The sequence below is a fragment of the Pan troglodytes genome, chromosome 9 (assembly GCF_028858775.2).
Source record: "Pan troglodytes isolate AG18354 chromosome 9, NHGRI_mPanTro3-v2.0_pri, whole genome shotgun sequence".
Classification (NCBI taxonomy): Eukaryota; Metazoa; Chordata; class Mammalia; order Primates; family Hominidae; genus Pan; species Pan troglodytes.
The window spans coordinates 87729154-87752801 of NC_072407.2; the positions used below are offsets into that span (position 1 = coordinate 87729154).

A 23648-nucleotide genomic window follows, 5' to 3' on the forward strand; every position below is an offset into this window, starting at 1 on the left:
GGCCAAGGTGAGCAGATCACCTGAGGTCGGGAGTTCAAGACCAGCCTGACCAACATGGAAAAACCCCATGAGCCAGGCTGGTCTCAAAAAAAAAAAAAAAAAAAAAAAAAAACCACACACACACACACACACACAGAGCTACAAAGTTAGCTGGGTGTGGTGATGCATGCCTGTAATTCCAGCTAGTCAGGAGGCTGAGGCAGGAGAATCGCTTGAACCCGGGAGGCGAAGGTTGCTGTGAGCTGGTGAGCTGAGATCGTGCCAGCCTGGGCAACAACAGTGAAACTCCATCTCAAAAAAAAAAAAAAAAAAAGAAAACACACTTTCAGCATAGAGCTTAAATCTGTTTGTTCCCCTAGTTTGTTCCCCTCTGAGAAAACGCTTTGGTGCTTCCAGTATTTTTAAGTTTTTGTTACCGTCTTTTGAAATAAATTAATCTTAGTAAATACCTAGTCAAGTTATCTTCAATGTTAAAAAAATAAAGGATGTTGAGCTCAGTTGTTTTTATAATAAGAATAAAAGAAAAAAGGATTGCACTTGTCTCAGCAAAATAATTAAGAATCAGACTTCTGTATAGGGATAAGTAGGGAATACCATTTAGCGTTTGCAAAAAAAGAAAAAAAACTGAAGTGCAATCAAACCCGTGATTTAAAACAATAATTTTAGTAATTTCCCCTAAAGTTCTGTAAGATATAATTTAAATATGAAAATTCTCTCATTCTAGAGTCTTAAATATTTTTATACCACTGAGCATTATGAAGTGTGTCCCATGTATCCCTAATTTTGTAAAAAGTTTGAGAGTGTGGTGGAAAGAGATGGGTTCAGGTCCTCATTCCTCATTTTGCTTCTATCTGAATTCACATATATGGGTTACTTGTCTTCTCTGGTCCTTGCGTTCTTATCTGTAAAATGAAGGAACTGAACAAGATGACCCCAAAGGTTCTGTCCAAGTTGAAACATTTTGTGCTTCTCTGTGATTTTTTTTTTTTTTTTTTTTTTTTTGAGACGGAGTCTCACTCTGTCGCCCAGGCTGGAGTGCAGTGGCCCGATCTCAGCTCACTGCAAGCTCTGCCTCCTCGCCATTCTCCTGCCTCAGCCTCCTGAGTAGCTGGGACTACAGGCGCCCGCCACCACGCCCGGCTAATTTTTTGTATTTTTAGTAGAGACGGGGTTTCACCATGTTAGCCAGGATGGTCTCGATCTCCTGACCTTGTGATCCGCCCGCCTCGGCCTCCCAAAGTGCCGGGATTACAGGCGTGAGCCACCGCGCCCGGCCTTTCTCTGTGATTTTTATAATTTAATGTTTGACATATGAATTTATAGAATAAAACAGCATTTCCCCCCAACTTTTCAAACATTCCTCTTAACACATACCCTCCCTCCTCTTGATTACTTTATTTCCTTCCAATTCCTGTAAGATTGACAGTTGGAGAACTAAGAGAAGGTAGGTGACTCTAAAATGTACTTACGGGTCTGAACGCTGTTTTTTTACATCCGCTGCTGCTAAGTCCTTACACTGGGCCACAAAAACATGCAACTCCTTCAGTGACTCCACATATTCAATTGCAAACTGAATATTTCCTTTAACTTCCAGATTGCCAAAGTCTCCACTATAAACACTCATCACACTGCCACTCACCTGAAAGCATCAGAAATACATAGTGTTTGTCTCTATCTCATTCTTAAACCTAGCACAAGGATCATGGATATAATCCTTGCTGGCATTATTTCTTTAGCTTGCTTATAAAAGCAGTTAATTCAATATAGCATAAAGACATATCTATAAAGACAACCTGACATGATATACATGACTAGAGTTTTTTGTTTCATTTTGTTTTTGAGACAGAGTCTCACTCTGTTGCCCAGGATGGAGTGCAGTGGCTTGATCTCGGCTCACTGCAACCTCCACCTCCCAGGTTCAGGCGATTCTCCTGACTCAGCCTCCCAAGCAGCTGGGATTACAGGCGCACGCCACCATGCCCAGCTAATTTTTATATTTTTAGTAGAGATGGGGTTTCACCAGGTTAGCCAGGCTGGTCTCAAACTCCTGACCTCAAGTAATCTGCCCACCTCGGCCTCCCAAAGTGCTGGAATTACAGGCATGAGCCACCGCGCCCAGCCGACTAATGTTTTTAAATAATTTTCCCTATAAGACATAGATGAAAAGTGAAATGCAACGTTATTTAGATGCTGGCTCATTTCAAAGCAGGGTGATTTTATGCTAGGTGGCATTCAAAGGCATCAATTTTCAGGCATGCTTAATATTTAAAATCCAAAAGAAAGAAGATGTGAGAAAACCCAGACACTCTAATCATAGTGACACACTGCTGTATCGAATTTCCAAGGCACTAAAAAGGAATTTTACCATGTTACCCATCCACTGAATCTAGAAAAATGCTTACTGAGCCATGCGCTTTTAGAGGTCAGGAAGGGTAGAAAATGGATGATTGATGAAGGGACTTTAAAACCTTCCCAAAGGCAGATGTTAGATTTTTATCAGCAGAAACTCAATTTAAATAGGTTTTTAAAAAAGGTTTCAGAAACACAAGGCTAGCAAGAATTTAAGCACAGTTTTATCATTTCTTTAGCATACTTGGGTGAATATATGTATGTGTATGCACATCTGATACTCAGATAAGTGTATGTGGATATATTTACATATATTTTTACATACATACTACATGCACATACAACTTCACCTTATGCAAGAAGTTCTATGTAAAGTCAAATTAGTCAGATTCCCTTAAATCAAATCTGAATAACTACACTTAAGGATATTTCCTTTTAAAATGCTGCTCAGATGCCTTCTAAAAGGCAAGGAATTACCTCTCATATTCTTTCATGTCAACCAGTATATTGATTCATCAGGATTACTAAAAGAGAGGTTCAATTCTATGCCTGCAAATCATATATAAAAGCATATCTGATACAAGCAGATTTTATCATAGTTACCCCATTTGTTGCACAGAAAAATTTAGTGGTTCATCTTCTTGGCAATTTAAGTTTATTTGTGAAGTACTTACATCAACAACAACAAAAAAACCCACAAAGATTTGTTTATGATGGATATGAACCCCATTAGTCTAAAAAAAAAAAGATAGATGTAGCTAGCCAGAAGCTAATTATGGATTGGAGAAACTGTTTGTGCCCTGAGAAATACAGGAGGAGGCTGTTTTACAATGAGCATGAGCATGTCAGAGCAAGGTTCAGAGATGCGGAGAGATATTAATATGGAGCCTTTGTTTACATACAGAAGACAAGGACGTCATGCCAGAGGAGCTGCTAAGATTGGTTAAAGAGCTCGGGCTCTTCTTGTGTCTGCTGAGCTGGTAACTGCTTTCTGATGCTGTATCTGTTTCTCTGTCATCACTCTACAAAACAGCATATAATATGCACAATATGTAAATTCAGAATGAGTCAAGATCAGAATCTCTGTTTAGGCAAAGATGATATTTTGGTATTCCACTGACATTTACACAAGGTCAAAGGATGCTAGTGCTAATTGCCAGGGTATGGGATTCAGGATGGAGTGGGTGGTCTGCCTTGACCTCACCTAAGGAGGAAGGCAGTGCTTAGCTACCAAAATAACAAAGTGATTTCTTTTCACCTACAAAGTAGTCTTTCCCAAAGTGCTGCAGAAGACAGCACTATTGTGAGCTTTCTTGCCACTCTTTTAATATTATATATTTATTTGCCTGGGGAACTCTATTGGTATATATGAGAAATTAACTTTACCCAGATAATAAAAAGATTTACTGTTAAAACCAAAACATCATGTTTAATTCCTCTTATTAGCACAGCCCCTAACTTCTCTAAAAATCAAATCTTTTACTTGACACACTATTAAACTAGGAAAAAAGAAATGCTAGTCTCATCTGTTTCAACTCAAGGCCATATATATATATTTTTTAATGTTTAAAATTTTTAAACTTCCCCTTACATATTCCTGTGTTATTACGCTTATCTTTTTGTTCCTAGAGTTAAGTATATTAAATTATACATTCTACCCACATTAGATTTTAACACATTTTTTTAAAAAAAGTAAAATACAGGTATTTATTTTAAATATGTCCGAGGAAGTATTTACGTGGGACAAGAAAGAAAAGTGACAGTAACAAATTTTGTTATATTTGAATCTAAAGTTTATTAAATAGTAGCTTTAAAAATTTATGATTCAGAGTGAGCTCCTTTTAGGGTTAGAGAGCTTATGGAACAGTTCAGTGGCACCAGGGGTTAAGGGACACCTTTATGGAGTAGTTAGTTCATGCCAGCATATTCCAGGACCATGCAATTATGCATCAATATAATGGATGCCAATTGTAATGCAGATTAATAAAGGAGTTAAAGGAAAGCAAAATTAATGCTTTACGTGGATAAGAATCCTTTCTCAAGGATTAAAAAAATTCATATCTTTTAAATGTCTCTGTTGTCACACTCTCTTCCCACATGCTGATAGTCATTTCCCTCTATTTTAGCGCCTACTGCATTCTACCTAGTATATCAGATCATTAGTGAATTATTGGAAGGATAGGACTCTGCCTTGTTGATCTGGAATGGTGTTTTACATGTAACTGGCACTCAACAAATGTGACTGATGATAAGTCTCAAAGGGAACAGATGAGCAAGGCCTGATTGCATTTCCACTTTCTTTAATACCTAGTTCAACCCTATACCCCATGCAAAATGATAGAGCTTAATTCTGGCATCTCTGATACACAAACCCAGATGATTTGAACTCTCTTCTGTGTGGAGCTATGAGACAGCAGGTTAAAACTGAAGGAAGGAGAAAAATTAAAAACCAGGAACTTATATAATTTGCCTCGAAAATATATATATATATACACACACACACATACATATATATATACACACACACACACACACACACACTTTTTTTTTCAATTAGAGTCTCACTCTATCGCCTAGGCTGGAGTGCAGTGGCACAATCTCGGCTCACTACAGCCTCTGCCTCCCGGGTTCAAGCAATTCCCCTGCCTTACCCTCTCAAGTAGCTGGGATTATAGACATAAGCCACCATGCCCGGCTAATTTTTTGAATTTTTAGTAGAGACAGGGTTTTGCTATGTTGGCCAGGCTGGTCTCGAACTCCTGGGCCTCAAGGGATCTGCCCGTCTCAGTTTCCCAAAGTGCCAGGATTACAGGCATGAGCCACCATGCCCGGCCTCATATTATTATATGGTTGAACTGCATGGCATGCCTACTGTTGGCTTCTAGCTAATGAATTACTTCCAAAGAATGAGTGATTCTTTCCAAAGGAAACTGTAACATGTGCTCTTAACCATAGGCAAGGGCTGAATATTTGCAGATACAGTTCATCAAAGGCCCAAGAATGGACAAAAGGATGCCCAGGCCAGTGACAGAATATAATTTATGTGTTGCCCAGAGCTTTCCTCAACATTCCATCTACTAAGAGAATTCTTGATAATGAAGCCTTTTATTTCACCGTTAGAAATCAGACCAAAACTACAAACAGTAGCAGCTAACATTTACCAGGTACTCATTATATGCCAAGCACTGTGCTATGTGTTTTCCCTGCATTATCCTACCGATACCCCACAACCTCACGTGGTAGGTGCAAGGAAACCAGACTCAGAGAAGGTACTGAATGTGTCCATGATCACACAGAAAATTAGTATCATAACCAGGACTAGGGATATCTGGCTCCAAAGCTTAGGCTCCTAACTACCTGACTGCAAGAACATGGAATCTTAATTAAGTCAAAGGACCTGAGTTAAAGTCCTAGATCTACTCTTCAGTAGCTATTGGATTTGGGGAAAGTTATTTAACCTCTCTGCGGCTCTTTCTTCATTTGTAAAATGAAGAAAATAGTCCTTACCACATATAGTTAGTAAGAGTTAGATGACAGAATGAGTATTAGGTACCTGGCACATATTAGGTACTCAATGAATAGTAAATTATAGTCATGTGCTTTCTTAAGACCGTACAGTATATAGTACAGTCGTTAACAGCAGGCAACTTGGATCTGTGCTCCAGTCCTGGTTGAACCCCCTTCTAGCTGAGTGAGGTTAATCTCCCTTAGTCTCAGTTTCCTCACCTGTAATGTGTGGGGATAATGATGGTGCCTACCTCCTAGGGTTGTTGAAGGATTAAATGATATATGTAAAGTGCCTGGCACCCAGTAAATACTCCTTAAAGCTTGATGTGTCATTGTTACTTTATTAACAAACACTTTCAAACTAGTCATGCTGCCTAAATTAAGTTTTCACAAATCAAGTCTACTCCAAACTACAGAGGAATAATCAGTTCATATACCTTCCTGGATTTCTTATTTTGTACTAACTTTGAAACAAAAGTCACATTCCCAAATCTATGCAATTTGACTTCACTAACCAAAAGGAGTTACTGTTTGAGTCAAATGAGATGTGCCTTTCCCTGTTCCAGGATGAACAACACTACTTCTATTGACTTGAAAGGCAAGGGCCAGTCCTTCTGACCTCTTTGATCTCTGCCACAGTGGAATACAAACACACCAACCTTGGCATAGCAATTCCAACCCTCTGTCTCCATTTTTCTGAAGGTACAAAAGACAAACTTGCCTCATCTTGGAGAAATGCTGGAACAGACTTGCTCATCCTTTTGAGTTTGTCAGGGTGAGAAAATGGATTATCAGGTTGTGTAGGCACTGTGGAAACTAAACAGCAGCATTTCCATTTCAAAATTATTCTTACAATTGTCAGAAAACATTAGACATTAAGTTGAAAACATACTTTTATTTAATCTATGAACAAACATGTTTTTGTAAAAAAGTTAAAGGCAGAGTAGTTCACATGCACAGGATCATGAGATTAGCAACATGCAGTTTTTATAAATTATATATAGAGAGAACTAGCAAGGAGTTGAACCAAATACAAAACAAAGTTAATTTTAAAAACATTAGTTTTTATTGAACTGGAGCTGAACTTAAATCAAATTATACTGTCAGTGTGAATTGGTTTAGCTTATTTTTTCACAACAGAGCTTCAGACCACAACGTTTGTACTTTATTGGTTCATCTCCTTGAGATATATCACTAACACACTGCAGGCTGAAAAACTATTTCATCTGGACAGTCAAGATTTTTGTACACAACTCAATAATAAAAGTGTTCTGGTTGTTGAGTGTCTTACAGTAGGTTTGTTTAGTGAGCATGAGGATTACTTTTCTGATAGTGTTTTACACTCAGAATTATAAAATAAACATTATTTTTTGAAAATATAAATTATTTAGATACCTCACTGATTCAGAATTTTCAATATCCCAAGGCAAAGTTAGAATGGTTAAAGTTAGGGTACTCTAAGAATTTAATAAGAAAATGTACCATATGTCTTCTTTCTGATATAGAAAGTATATGTGTAGAAGGTACAAGAAGAGGATAAATTATAATCCTAATTTGCATACACCTAGTTAGAAAACTATTTTCTTCTTTTTCTAAGAATCACAACATCTAAGCTTTTCTTATGGTGAATCACAGCTCTTATAATGAATAAGTTAATATTTTCCAAGGCACTTAGTGCCTAGCACAGAGTAAGCTCTATATAAGTATTTTCTAATCTAATAAATATCATATGATAAAGAATCTTAAATTATATTGTGGGTGAAACAGATACATTGACTTTATCATTATAAGAGATATTAAGAAAATAGGTAAAAATCAAATTATATTTATATACATAACACAAAAGACTCAAATTCATGCTTAAACATTAAATTCATCTTTAAAGAAATCTAATGAAGGAAAAACTAAAAATTTAGCTACACGTACTAAAGATATCCTTGCTCACATAACAATTTTCACCTATCCTTAGGCTCCCATAGGTAAATGCACATCAGAATGCATTTATGGTGTCTCACTAAAATGACACCTACTTTAATCACTTCCCATGAAACAACAATGTGTGTATATTAGGGAGAGTTATACTGGTAGCAGTGTAAGATTAGGTCCCACGATATGGTCCAACGAGAATGCAAAAACTTTTTTGTTATAACATTGCACCCTACTATTTTCAAAGTATATTGTTGGATGATGCTATGAAGGTCAAATTCAATTATACCCACTACTCAAATGTAATCAATTTTAGATTTATGGGCTTTCATCATTTGTGTTTGGATCATGTATTTGATTTTTGTGGTAAGAATATACTCTTTACCAGTGAAAAGGCACTAACAGTCATTTTGGAAAATATCACAAAAAAGGGACAAATTAATTTACCCAGAGTTCAGCACAGGAGTAGTCTATGTGCCTTGACCAATAAACTAAGCCAATTAGGAGATCATGAATAAAGATACAGATATTTAGGCATATATGTCTATGTGTGTTTTGCTTTTACTCCACAGACTAAATTTTGAACAAAACATAGCAAGATATTATAAGATGCTCAAAATTAAATATGTCCTAGTTCAAAAGTAACTGGAAAAGCCCCTTTACCTAACACCCCTTAGGGGCAGAAGGCTTGTTTCATCTGCAATAGTCAGACAGAGAGCACATACTCACAAGAGCTGAAGCCTGGACTCTCTTCTTTCCTAGGCAGTTCTTAAGAATTTGTCAAGTCATGTGCCAAAGTTCAGCACCTTCACTGCTAGCAGGAGGACCTCATAAGCAAAGTTTCAGGTTTCCCACTACATGTCACTGACTTTTAGCCATCAGCACATTGGTTTTCTATCTAATGGCTCCTCCATTTAGCTGCTTTCCTCATTAAGCCCTATTAGCATATCCAAAGACTGTTGGGAAATTATTATTTAAAATATTGTGGCCCTGAGGGTAGACATGTGTATCATTATCTTCATACCCCCAGTGCCTAGGGTTTATGAAACAGAGTGAAACCGAGAAGCTAAAAAATCATACACACACACACACACACACACACACACACAGCTGCATGCTTTACTAGGCCATCTGAGTACTTTTTAAATGTGTTATTTGTCCTTAAGATAGTAGTCACAGCTAAGTAGAGTAATCTTAAGATTGAACAGAAAAGATCGAACAAACATTATCTTTGCTTGATGATAGACATTAATTAGTAGATGGGCATTAGTCACCACAGGTATACATTTACTTCTTAGATTCACTTGTTCACTTGGTTTATACTTAGAACATTTACCATTCAAGGCAGTTTTGAAACTCAGAGTTTAAACCCTGGGCATAATAAGATTTGCTTTTATGGATATGGAGAGAAGCACATACTCTAACAGTTCTTTCATAGGTCCAAATAAGTTATAAATGAATTCACATCTACAGTTTTGTATAGAGGCCACAAGAGATCCAATACTCAAAATCATACTGCAACATAAAAACCAAATGAAATCAGAAGGTGCCAACTTGCTTTTAAGCAGAGATTCAAACAGCATAGAGACTGACAAAAGCACAATAATATCAGCAATAACATATATATATATATTTAATATACAACTCTCCCTCAGTGGAACCACAAATCATTCTTTCAACACAGACAATAGTAAAATGTTTTCAATAAAACCCTTATCGTAATGAAATAGCTTTGCAAGCTGCAGGAGTTTAGTGCCAATAATAAATACTGTGTTATTAATGGGGTTAGTAATTTCAGTATATTTAATATGTAAAGTGGAATGTTTAGTCATTTGTGAGAAAGATCCTGCTACTCACTTCTTGGTATGCATTCATTTGTAACTGGCTTCTGATCTGGTTTCTCATCTACTCAGGAGGGCAACATTGAGAATAAATACCATTTTAACAGAAGGATTAAAGAGACATGAAAGTAAAGCTCAAATGTCAGTTTCACAACTGAGACAGCAGAATACATCTGACAGGTTTTCATCTTGCTTTCATCCATTCCTCACTGTGACTGTTCTTCATTAGCCTCTTTAAGGTCTCCTGTTCAACTAAAAATCTGGGATCAAACAAAAGAGATATGGAGCATCCTTCCTGTAATTCACTAGACCACAGTATGGAAAATGGGAAGGAGCACTGGACTAGGAGTAATGAAGCTGAGATTCTATTTCCTGCCCTCCCAGTGACTGACTAACTATAGGATCTTAGAAAAGTCACCTAATTTCTCTGAGTTTTTCTTATCAGCAAAATGAAGATAAAAATCCCTGCCCCATCAACTTCAGTGAGGTTGTTGTAAACATAAAATAAGAAAGACAAAACGATTACATAAAAGTAAAGAATGACCTTTAAGGAGCTCTGTTGCTGCATTTATATGGGAAAGCTCAGTGAGTACACATTTTTATGATTATAGTGAAGGCAGATTTAACAACAAATAAATAAAATCCAGCATGCAAATACAAATTATACATTTGCATAAATTCTGCAATATAAAAATCAGACTCATTTCTGTCTCTCCCTCAACCAAGGCACCACTATACTATTCATCTTATAACAGAGCCAAGTAATACCTGATCCACTGACAAGCTTCAAGATCTTCTGGCTCCATTATATTCAGAATCAACTTCACCCTCTGTCTATATTTAGTTATTTATATAAGCAGAGGCACGATTTCCCACCCTTGTTCTGGGACTCTTTCCTTTGAATTTAAGATTTTACCAGTTGTGCCCAGAGAGATCTAAATGCTGAGACTTGAGAATCAAACAGAAGAATAACTTAACCCAGGAATTCACTCCACTCTTCCTGCAAGTCAGAGTAGCAAAAATCAGCTCACATCCAAAGAAATACAATTTTCTATTTATAGAAACCCTTGCTTCACAAGGGTCTCTGATGAGATCCTCATGACAGTATCACCAGAAGAAGCCTTAAAAATACAAACTATATTAAATGTACCAAATCAGAACTGTTTTATAGTAACTTAGGCACTATTCACCACATAGTGGCAAATGACGTTCTTCTATTTACCCAACAGCTGCGTCCCGGAGACTGCCCAAATCACCCCAGAAGTTAATACAAAGACAGACATGCAAATACATAAAGATATTTACCATCTTCAGCACTACGCACTAATTCTTCTGGCTGATTATCTACTTTTGCTTGATCTGTTCAGAAGAAATTAACAAATGGTTAACATGGCTGACCCTTGGAGAGAAAAGAACAATGAGATTGTCCCTGGAAGCCCCCGGAGTTGGAAGCAATTAGTCAAGATGCAATGAGGGGTGCAACCAAGATGTCTTCCCCAAAATACTTTCTCTTTAGATAAGCTCCTTGAGCCAGTGCCATAGCGGGAGCTCCCATTTCAGCCCGGATGCAGCTCACATCACTGCTGCACACAGACTCCCAAGGGTTAGAGGGTTAGTTCAGAGCAAGCAATCGGCCAGCAGCAGGAGAAAGCACGGGGCTGCAACAGCCTCTCTATTCTTCTGTAAAGGGTATGATGCTAGCCATGACTAACACCTTCCCAAACCCATGGTCATTAACAAATATTTGTGTGTGTGCATCATCATTCACATATGCCTCTGGGAGGCTTGCTTGGGAAGTCAACTGAAGAGATGTAACTGGGGACCAGCTGCTAAGTGGAATCTTGGCAGGCTAGTGTGAGAGTGGGTATCGGTATTTGGAAGGGAGCGTGCAGGAATACCCGTCAGCTGATGGTGATTTTTTTTTAACCCTATACATTCCTGAGTACTTTAAAGCTGCACCATGGAAATAGCCCCATGTTTCACAGGCAAGAGGTTTGCTAAATGGGCCAATTGTTCTGAGATTTTTTTTTTTTCTTTTTTTCTTTTTCTCAAGGCCCATCACCAACATAAGGAAAAACAATGAGGGCTGTCCAACAAAGGATTCGACTCGCCTTCTCTGGAAGCATTCAGGCGGATATGGGGGTTGGCCGCCTGTTGAGGAGGCTTTAGAGAGAATTCCTGCATTGGGGGGAGGTTAAAATGGGTGATTTTTAAGATCCCTTCTAACCCTGAGATTCCAAGATCCTTGGGATAGTCAGGACTACATTCCAAATTGGGAATACTGTCTTCAAACCCCTGGGAATCTGTGAATTTTAGGAAATGTTTGGTGAAGTGGCTTTTTCTTTTCTTTTTTTCATTTTTAAATTCTGACTTTTTATTCTTAATTGCAAATGCACAAAAAATATTCTAAACATAACAATGGCCAATTTTCAATCATATGAGTTTGGCAGTGGTTAACTTTTCACTTGATAATTTTTCTTATGACCATCTGCAATCCCAGGGGTGCATTTTAGCTTGGAAATAGCAAGAACAAAACCCCAAGAAATCATGGTTTCTTAGTCCATTTGTCTAGCACACAACTCTCTTTATATATTATGTTTTCTGCTAGTACTCAAGAAATCCTTCACCATTAAAGCAGCTGCCAGTGGGGAATCGTGTACCTAAAGTCTTTCATGTTAAGTAGTTTTGGGCTTATAGTTCCAGTATCTAAAAGAAAAGTGTGAATAGAATAGAAGGGATAAAAGAGAAAGGAAAGTCCTTGAAGCCAGGGACTAATTCAACTCTGTATCATGCAAAATTCACTGGACATCCAACGCTGTCATATATAATGTGGTCCCTTCATAAATGTTCTTGATAATAGCCTGTTAATTTTGAGTCCCAGATCTTCTGTGTAATACTAAAAAGGTCATTTCACATTTCTGAGCTTCATTTTCCTCATCTTTAAATTTGGATAACAATAATTCACCTCTCATAGGGTTGCTTGTGCTGGTTAAATGAGATAATACATGTAAAATTATTAGGCACGTTTTGGCAAATAATATTCAATAAATGCTAGTTATGACTATTTTCACTAATACTACTAGCTACCACAATCCTTTGAAACTCACTGTACTTGAGAAACACTCAAACTGGGATTCTTCCATTAAAGGAAACCTAGTGTTTTAGTAACCAAATGTAATATATTATTTTATAAGCAAAGTTCCAGCCACTTTAGGTTGAGCCTCTTCAGCGCACTTTGGAGAGGTTATTTTCATCTGTTGACTGCCCCCATTAGAGGGTGCAGTGCACAACAGCATGCAGTGAGGCTACAGGGGAGCACATAGGCATTTTTAAGCTTAGATGGGGCATGAACAGTGAGGCGAACTTTATTCTCACTTGATGAATCTGATGAAATGTCTTCTAGACTTTTGGAAGGCATTTTCCTAGTGGCACTCCTTTCCAAAGTTTTCAAAACAGGACTGGGTTCTTCTTCTGAACCTGTTATAAAACAAAATCGATGAACACTGCACAATACCAAAAAAAAAAAAATCCTCTAACATATGGACATAGAAATGGTAGGCTGAAAAGAGACATTATGCTATGAATTTCTACTTTACGAAGCACTTATTTCACAGAAGAAAATAAAATTTCTCCACTATTAATATGCTCTTAAACATAATTTTCCTGGTCAAGAAATATTTGCAAACGTAAACCCTACAAAAACAAGATTACCACATTAATAGAAATGTGATCTCTTAGTTGTTTACTCCTATTTTAGACATATGATTTGTCCTATGCCAGACACTGACTCTTCCCATTTAACATTCTAGCTTTTGAAGACAGCCATGAAATACTTCTAGGAGCATTAATAAAATTAATTCAAAACCGTGGAAGGCAGGATTCAGATGTTTAACATCTGTGTATAATTGGGTACACATATGAGTGCATTCTCTAGATCAAAGGTTGTAGACTTTCTGGGTTTCATGATCTAGTATAATTTCCAATGAAATGTTGGGAAATAACATGGGATAGTCAAATTTTTATTTTAGTAAGGCATTTTAAAGTTGCGGGAGGGAGGCCTCTATCATTTACTAATGCCATTATTTTATAAAAGGAATGGCTCCATCATGAATAAGCTTAAGTACTGACATTTATTACTGCTGTATTCTCAGTGCCTAGAACGGTGGCTGGAAATAAACACTTCAAAATATTTGCTGAATCAATGAGTGATTCGATTAAGGAATCAATCAATTTAAGAACCACTTCTCTAGACAATAATTTCCTGAAATACATTCCAGTTCTGCCTAGTACATTCCATAGCAAATGGATTCTAAGATGAATTAGATTTGGATGTTCTCTGTTCAAATTTAAAATGTTCCTTACTGCGGACCTTCTCTGTGCATAATGGCCCAGCATTTCCAAAAGTATTTGACTACTGAACCTTTAATTTTTCCCAAAGGAGCATACTGAGGTATTGCTTAGTTAAGAGCTCAGCCGCAAGTCAAATGTGTTAGCTTGCTCCCCAAAATTACAGTACCCTTATAGTAGGTTTCTCTTCATTTTTCACCCCACCCCCACTGCAGTTTGCTTTAAAATAATAATTTAGGTTAGAGTATATAAACCTAAATTAAAATCATGACTATACCATTTTATACTTCTTAATTGGCTTGTTATTCTAAAATGTCTTCTCTGGGCTCTGTTTAGGTGATTTTTTTTTTTTTTTTTTTTTTTTTTTTTGAGATGAAGTCTTGCTCTGTAGCCCAGGCTGGAGTGCAGTGGCGTGATCTCGACTCACTGCAAGCTCCGCCTCAGGGTTCACACCATTCTGCTGCCTCAGCCTCCCGAGTAGCTGGGACTACAGCCACCACCACCATGCCCGGCTACTTTATTGTATTTTTTAGTAGAGATGGGGTTTCACCATGTTAGCCAGGATGGTCTCGATATCCTCACCTCATGATCTGCCCGCCTTGGCCTCCCAAAGTGCTGGGATTACAGGCGTGAGCCACCGTGCCCGGCCTAGGTGATTATTTAACACTGCCTTTTTGGATAGGCTTTTTACTATTCAGTCAGTTATGCTGGGATACACATTAGATGATAGTCTCTAACATAATTGCAAATTTGCAAGCGCTCCTTCTCCTGTGGGTCAGTTTACACTAGCAACTCATGGGCAGTTTAGTTAAGAGCCTACTTCAACAAGTTTAACATGCTGGCTTTATTCTTGCCATTATATTAATTAATTATTAATTAATTAAATTTATTTACTTTAGAGATTAAATAAATTTAGAGATTTAATTAGAGATTTATAAATAAATATGTATGGTTTTAGAGATTGATATTTCAATTTCTTTCTTTTTTTTATTAACAACAAAATTTTTTAGAGGGGCTTCAACTTAACTGAATAGGATTAAAGGTGGATTCTTTGGTCAGTGTTCAAGAAGAGACCCTATAGCTACTTACAAAGGAGTCCACACCTCAAAGTAAGCCACTCAGTAAAGCTTATCTATTTTCACTGGAACCAAAAGGAGCTAAACAAATGACAAATTCTACTAAACTACAAGGAAGGCAATCAACATCAGTTGTGCAACTTTGGTTAAAATGTCCCAGCCAAAAAACATTCTCTATCATTTCATCATTTTAATCAGGTAGCTTCTCATTCCTATTTGCTCTGGGGTTTCTCTGCTAAAATGTCCACATGTTGATTAAATAGCAAACTGAGACAAGCCCTACATTTCACAGCCTGGCCGCCAAAACCAATGCCCCCACGTTCATGTAGATGAATGTGGAGATCGATTCAGGTCATCAACTTAGCCAAGGCTGGAGCCAGAGAAATGTACCTGGCCAGGCAATGCCCTTAGGTGGCGTCAGGTGAGTCATCTGGCCAAAGTCATACTCTAGAAAGGGAAGATTGTGCATATAATTGAAAATGAGAGGGAGAAAGTGGCAACAAAACACCACAGCACAAGGTATCTGAGGGAAGGAAAGTTCCGGCCTTGTATTTTGTCCCTAGCATTTAGCCACCACTGTGGTAAGATATTGCTCCCGAATGGGAAATTTGTGTCCATCTGTGGCACATCTTTGCGACAAATCTTACTAGACTTCTATAAAGGTTGCCAATTAAGGAAGAAATTCTAAATATTTCCAGGAGGAAAACTAGCTTAAATGTATTAAAGGTACTTTCCAAACCCAAAAAGTCATTTAAAAAGTATTTTTTGAAACCTAAAATTTCTATAGGTAGATGAAAGAGAAGTCAACTCAGACTCTGAAACAGCCTTATAGGAAAGCTGTTTTATGTAATGCATTTGATTAAAAAATATAAATTTTTTTTTAATTAAGAAAGTCTCAGGAACACAGAAGTGGTAAGAAGAATTTAACATCATTTAAGAATATCAAATTAATCCCAATTAAAAAAAAATCATCCTTTACATCAGCATTCCATAAAGCAGACTCACTGTGAGTTAAAAATTTTTAAATGCTCACTGGAAGGATTTCTCCAGCTCTCTGCATTAGAACTGGTGTTTCCATCTGAAAAATCAGACTCAGAGAAACCTTCTTTTTCTTCCTCTTTCTCTTGTTTCATATATGGCGATGCTAGAGTCAATTCAACTTTACTTGTTTTTGTAGAGTTTTCTTTGTTCATCAGGAGAGGAATGGGTTGCCTATTTCTGGACACACTAATTGCTTCAGAAGCCTCTCCAAAGCCAGGTTCCTGAAAAGTCCCTTGTCCCCCTGCAACCCCACTTTCACTGTCCCTGTCCTCTGGGGGGGTTACAGTTTTAATGGTCCCTATTTCATGAGCCACATAAAGTTGTGGGGTTCTAGGGATCTCAACTCCACTTCTGGAACCACAAAAATCTACCAATAAATCAGTCACAAGTGCGTCTCCTCCCAACATTTTATCACATTGGTTGACTTGAGATTCCAAACCATTACTTTTATCCTTCATTTCAGAGGTCTGTGAGGCTGCCCTGTAAAAATGGGGCACTGTCCCCAAGAACCTGGTCTGCTCTGACTGTGAGGACTCCTTCTCATGAGTTTCTTCTCTCACTGACACCTGGAGCTGATAAGGAGGAGCTTCAGTTATTTCTTTAAGAAGTTTCTCAAAACCAGCATCAAAAGCACTCTCAGTTATTAACGGAGCCTCGGCCTTTTCTACTGTTTCTTTTAATTCCTCAGGATGGAATTCAGAAGTGGCTCGCCTGGGCTCCTCTGTACTACCTATTAACTTTGATGGAGAAAGATTCCCTGTATCACTTTCATATTTTGAGGGGAAGGTTTCAGTTTCTTCCTTCAGTAGTTTTTCTAAGCCAGCACTGAATTCGAGGAACTCTGATTTGGGTTGAATAATTGTTTCCCTCACAATTTCTTCCACTTCCTGAGGTAGGCCTTTGCCATATTGAGCAACAATGGAAGCAAATGAGCTAAGCGTCTGGTCTGATGGAGACATTTGGGCAGCTAAATAAGATCCAACTTCATGAGTTTTATCAGGAACTACATTGGAGGAATAAAAATCCTTCCTGTCTGGAACTATGGTGTCCATCGTAGCCCATGGTGATATCACTCCTGGAGGATTTAGGGGGCTACATACTGGCTGTACTGCTTCAGGAAATTCTGGGTTCACTTCTCCAGGACCTACTTCCCTTCCAGCTGGATAACTTAACCATACTTCTCTACACAGCTTCTGTAATGCAGCATTTACATCATTCAATACAGGTCTGGGTGGAAGAATGACTTTCTCTACAGTCTCCGAAATTTCCGTTTGAGAAGGGTGTACCCTAGCCTGGGGAACAAGATGAGCATCCTGGGGAAAAAGCATATCTTGGGGAGGGCTGGCCACATCCCCAAAAGAACCCTTTCTGGAAAGCTGGGAAGTTGGATCCAATGGATGAGAATCTTCTGCAGCCATCTGAATCAAATTCTCTGTGCTTAGCTGGCACTCACCACTTTCAGCTTTCTTGAGGAGAGCTGTATTTCCAAAAGTTTCATCTCTCACTGGAAAAGGAGCTAGTATTTCTCTCTTATCAGCTGAAGTATTGTGACTCTGTTCTATCCCTTTTCCAAAAAATCTCCCCTCTTCCAGCTTAGAGTTGGTTCCAGTGATAACGGGCGCCAACTTGGTTTGCAAGGGAGAGGGTGAAGTTCCAGTTGCTTCCTTCAGGAGTTTGTCTAGACTAGCAGTCAAAGAGTTCCGTTTAACCTTTGGATGAACTACTGTTTTGTCAACATGCTCATTAATGATCTTCTCAGGTCCTTTGACTTCTTCCTCAGTATCAGCAAAATCTGTTTTTTGAGGCCATGTCCTATTTTCAGAAACACTTGGTTCAAGCACTTGTTTTCCATGAACTTTTCCACCAGAGGGTTGAATTGCTGGTGTTGAGGTTTCTGAAAGCAGTTTCTGCAAGCTGTCATTAAAAGTGTCTTTGCAGTCTTTAGACAAAACATTGGTTTTTATTATGGATTCTTGAATCTCTTGTTCTGAGTAATCCTTTTCTTCCTTAAACACTGGAGTAACAATCCCTTCCGTATTCTTTTCCACGTTTTCCTTTGATGTCTCATTTCCTGGCAACTGATGAGTATACTTTCTAAGTGGACTCAAAGGAAATGTGATTTCATCTGGTAGCACCTGGAGTATGCTGTTTGAATTTAATTTCTCCATTTCCTCTCTTGCCATAACTTTTTTTGGGCTTAGAAGCACCTCTGCTTCATGGGTATTTTTACCTGATAATTTAATGTCGCTGAATTCCTTGTGTTTCTGCCTATTAAAAGGTGCAGAATTTTTTTGGCTTGTGATGGTAATATTCTTGTCATTATCCTTACTGTTTGAATTAGCTTCTAAGTCCCAAAACTTTCTCAAATTCTCAAACTGAGAGGGATTATAGACCTGTTCTGCATTGGGTTCATCCATTCTTTCTTTTAGGGACATAACTTTAAAGTTGGCATTTGATTCACAAACTAGAGGTCTGTCTTTCTCCAATGCAGCATGTCGTTCACTCCCGACATTTGAGGGATGTTGCAGTGCTGGTAAAGTAATGTTTCTTCTAGAAGGCAAACTGTCTGCCACTTGTGATCTTTTTATAGGCTCATTTTTCTTATTCTGAAACAGAGACACTTTATCTGATTGCTCAGCTGAAAGATAGTTTCTGGATGGACCTGCTATTTGTGGCTTGGTCTCTTTAGATTTATTTGAGGAATAAGAATTGGAGAGCTGGGATGCTTGATCATCCTCATCTAAGACCACTCGTTTGGGAATGGCCTGATTATATTCACTCTGGTCTGTAGATAAACTGTCCATGGATGATACACCCTGTGACTTCTTCACAGGCTGATATGCTTTAGCAGAAGGTTGTTCCTGGCTACATGAAGATGTGGGTTTTTTATGAGTTATCTTAGCAGCAGCTTTCTCTCCTTCCCAAAAGGATATTCTGTCACTCACTCTTTTGTATTTCTCTCTCTGCACTTGGCTCTTGGGAACCTCACCAGCTTCTTGCTGGAATTGGACCTCAGGCTTCTTCCAAGGAGAGCCATTGTTGGCAACCCCAGGTGTTGACTTAATATTCTCTGGCTCTAAGGAGGCTTTCAGGATATAGGTATTTCCTACTTTACTCTTTCTCTCTGCGTTCATGTTATCTTTCAAACCTGCTTCTTTGACAACTGTTGAAGAGTCAAAATTCACTTCTGAGTGTCCTCTATTTTCTTCATGAGCATGAAACTTGGGTTCTTCTTCACCCAAGTTGCCAATATTATTAGTGTTGCATGGAACTTGGTTTTCTGCATCAGATTCCTTGAGAACACTGTAGGAATAGTTACTATTTGAAGGAGATGCCCCATTCCCTTTTCCTGGGCTTTTTGAATCTTGGCTATAGTCCATATTTTTACTCCCTTGACTTGGGGTGCCATAGCTTTCAAATGGTTGCAATATACCTGGGCCTTCCTTTGGGGTGCCTTTTTGGGACAAATTCATGAATTTGGATTTGATATTCACATTATTATCTTGGCAACTTTCAGAAACCAGCATATCTCCCTCTGCTTGGAATGGTGAGTCAGATCTCACAGGCTTCAATTCAATTTTGCTGGGTGATAGGGTCTTTGAGCCATTTTCTCTTAAAGTAGTGTCATCTGTCACCAAGTCAATAGCAACCTGTGATTTTGAGTCTGTTTTTTCTTTGGACTCTATTCCTCGGGGATGTTGGAGGAATGACTTATTGTCATCTGAATAAGAACTTCGGTTAAACCAGTCTAGAACTTTAAATATGGAATCATCAATTGACTTCTTTATCTCAGTGGCATATGGACCAGAACGTGAAGACGTCTTAGCTTTTAGAGCCGGGAGAGGAGGGGGCTTACCTTGCTGACGGTCTCTAGAACTGCCACCTGGCACCTGAGATGGCTCAGGCTCAACACAATGAGACAGCTCATCTGCAACATAGAAATACTTTTCTAAATAAGAAAAGAGCATGCTTAAAGAACTGTTAATCATTCACATCATCATCTTTATAAAAGCACTTTGTATTTGCACTTTCTATACCAATAGCTGTTTATACCAGCATTTTTCAGGGGTTAAAATGTAAGTTGTCCTAATTAAGGTATTCTACCAAAGGTGCCCTATGACAGTAAAGGAAAGGAAATGTAGAGACCTGGAAGTACATGGTATAGACCTAACCGAAAAATTTCTTTGTAGTTCCTTGTTTATTTTAAAAATACATGTGAATTTTGCATTCTGTTTCATGTTACATTTTATTTTATTATTATTTTTGAGATGGAGTCTCACTCTGTTGCCTAGGCCAGAGTGCAGTGGCGGGATCTCGGCTCACTGCAACCTCCGCCTCCCAGGTTCAAGCGATTCTTCTGCTTCAGCCTCCCAAATAGCTGGGATTACAGCCATGCACCACCACGCTCAGCTAATTTTTGTATTTTTAGTGGAGACGGGGTTTCACCATATTGGCCAGGCTGGTCTTGAACTCCTGACCTCATGATCCACTCACCTCAGCCTCCGAAAGTGCTGGGATTACAGTCATGAGCCACCACACCCAGCTCCATGTTACATTTTAAATGTTAATTTTCTCTTACTTTTAAATCTTTGTATAAAACTGACACTCCAGGAAGATATGCCATGCCGATTTTATGACTTCACCCATCCCCTGGCACATATCATAAACCCTAGAGGGGGCTTAAACCCAGGTTTGAGAAGCACAGACTTAAGTGATTTCAGGAGTTAGAAAAATAACTTTCAAATAAGACTAAACAAGGAATTTTATCCACAATATTTAAATGGGAAAATGAGGATATTTCCATTCCTGGGCCTTACTACTGATGTATTGAATGAGAAGAATTTCTGAAGATTGGGCACAGTAATCTTTACTAACAGCTATTCTAGTGATTGTTCTGCATACTGGGGTTTAAGAACCGTGTTTTCAATCCAACAAAGATCAAAAAGACAAAGAAGGGCATTACGTAATGGTAAAGGGATCAATGCAACAAGAAGAGCTAGCTATCCTAAATATATATGCACCCAATACAGGAGCACCCAGATTCATAAAGCAAGTTCTTAGAAACCTACAAAGAGACTTAGACTCCCACACAGTAATAGTGGGAGACTTTAACACCCCACTGTCAATATTACACAGATCAACGATACAGAAAATTAACAAGGATATTCAGGATTTGAACTAAGCTCTGGACCAAGTGGACCTAAAAGACATCTACAGAACTCTCCACCCCAAATCAACAGAATACACGTTCTTCTCAGCACCACATCGCACTTATTCTAAAATTGACCACATAATCGGAAGTAAAACACTCCTCAGCAAATGCAAAAGAATAGAAATAATAACAAACGGTCTCTCAGACCACAGTGCAATCAAATTAGAACTCAGGATTAAGAAACTCACTCAAAACTGCACAACTATATGGAAACTGAACAACTTGCTCCTGAGTGACTACTGGGTAAATAACGAAATAAAGGCAGAAATAAATAAGTTCTTTGAAACCAATGAGAATAAAGACACAGCATTCCAGAATCTCTGGGACACAGCTAAACCAGTGTTTAGAGGGAAATTTATAGCACTAAATGCCCACAGGAGAAAGTGGGAAAGATCTAAAATCAACACCCTAACATCACAATTAGAAAAACTGGAAAAGCAAGAGCAAACAAATTCAAAAGCTAGCAGAAGACAAGAAATAACTAAAATCAGAGCAGAACTGAAGGAGATAGTGACACAAAAAACCCTTCAAAAAATCAATGAATCCAGGAGCAGGTTCAGGTTTTTTGAAAAGATCAATAAAATAGATGGACCATTAGCCAGACTAATAAGAAAAGACAGAAGAATCAAATAGACACAATAAAAAATGATAAAGGGGATATCACCACTGATCCCACAGAAATTCAAACCACCATCAGAAAATACTATAAACACTTCTATGCAAATAAACTAGAAAATCTAGAAGAAATGGATAAATTCCTGGACACGCACACCCTCCCAAGACTAAACCAGGAAGACGTTGAATCCCTGAATAGACCAATAACAAGTTCAGAAATGGAGGCAGCAATTAATAGCCTAGCAACCAAAAAAAGTCCAGGACCAGATGGATTCACAGCCGAATTCTACCGGAGGTACAAAGAGGAGCTGGTACCATTCGTTCTGAAACTATCCCAAACAATAGAAAAAGAGGGACTCCTCCCTAACTCATTTTGTGAGGCCAACATCAACCTGATACCAAACCCTGGCAGAGACAACACAAGAAAAGAAAATTTCAGACCAGTATCCCTGATGAACATTGATGCCAACATTCTCAATAAAATGCTGGCAAACAGAATCCAGCAGCACATCAAAAAGCTTATCGACTATGATCAAGTCAGCTTCATCCCTGGGATGAAAGGCTGGTGCAACATATGCAAATCAATAAACGTAATCCATCACTTAAACAGAACCAATGACAAAAACCACATGATTATCTCAATAGATGCAGAAAAGGCCTTCGAAAAAATTCAACAGCCCTTCTTGCTAAAAACCCTCAATAAACTAGGTATTGATGGAACGTATCTCAAAATAATAAAAGCTATTTATAACAAACCCATAGCCAATATCATACTGAATGGGCAAAAGCTGGAAGCATTCTCTTTGAAAGCCGGCACAAGACAAGGATGCCCTCTCTCACCACTCCTATTCAACATAGTATTGGAAGTTCTGACTGGGACAATCAGGCAAGAGAAAAAAATAAATGGTATTCAAATAGGAAGAGAGGAGGTCAAATTGTCTCTTTTTGCAGATGACATGATTGTATATTTAGAAAACCTCATCGTCTCCGCCCAAAATCTCCTTAAGCTGATAAGCAACTTCAGCAAAGTCTCAGGATACAAAATCAATGTGCAAAAATCACAAGCATTCCTATACACCAATAATAAAGAGCCAAATCATGAGTGAACTCCCATTCACAATTGCTACAAAGAGAATAAAATACCTAGGAATCCAGTTTACAGGGATGTGAAGGATCTCTTCAAGGAGAACTACAAACCACTGCTCAAGGAAATAAGAGAGGACACAAACAAACGGAAAAACATTCCATGCTCATGGATAGGAAGAATCAGTACCGTGAAAATGGCCATACTGCCCAAAGTAATTTATAGATTCAATGCTATCCCCATAGAGCTACCATTGACTCTCGTCGCAGAATTAGAAAAAAGTTTAAATTTCATGTGGAACCAAAAAAGAGGTTGCATAGCCAACACGTTCCTAAGCAAAAAGTACAAAGCTGGAGGCATCACGCTACCTGACTTCAAACTATACTACAAGGCTACCATAACCAAAACCGCATGGTACTGGTACCAAAACAGATATATAGACCAATGGGACAGAACAGAGGCCTCAGAAATAATGCCACACATCTACAACCATCTGATCTTTGCCAAAACTGACAAAAACAAGCAATGGGGAAAGGATTCCCTATTTAATAAATGGTGTTGGGAAAACTGGCTAGCCATACGCAGAAAACTGAAACTGGATCCCTTCCTTACACCTTATACAAAAATTAACTCAACTAGATTAAAGACTT

At 38.3% G+C, this 23648-nt stretch overlaps 1 protein-coding gene across 32 annotated transcripts in view; it reads right to left on the minus strand.

Moving 5' to 3' along the window:
• Positions 1-23648, minus strand: part of SYTL2 (synaptotagmin like 2) — a 155817-nt gene that overhangs the window by 13243 nt on the left and 118926 nt on the right. For 5 of the 32 annotated variants that reach the window (XM_063783356.1, XM_054661619.2, XM_009423878.5 and 2 more), the window contains 6 exons: positions 19944-20015; positions 12999-13100; positions 10929-10982; positions 6578-6672; positions 3252-3371; positions 1470-1639 (listed from right to left, as the gene is read on the minus strand). In XM_063783356.1, the coding sequence (XP_063639426.1) occupies positions 1470-1639; positions 3252-3371; positions 6578-6672; positions 10929-10982; positions 12999-13100; positions 19944-20015 (613 nt within the window). Of the gene's footprint in view, positions 1-1469; positions 1640-3251; positions 3372-6577; positions 6673-9639; positions 9884-10391; positions 10480-10928; positions 11465-12998; positions 13101-16079; positions 20016-23648 lie in introns of those variants that run through there. The other 27 variants (XM_063783354.1, XM_054661618.2, XM_009423875.5 and 24 more) reach the window with 17 other exon arrangements.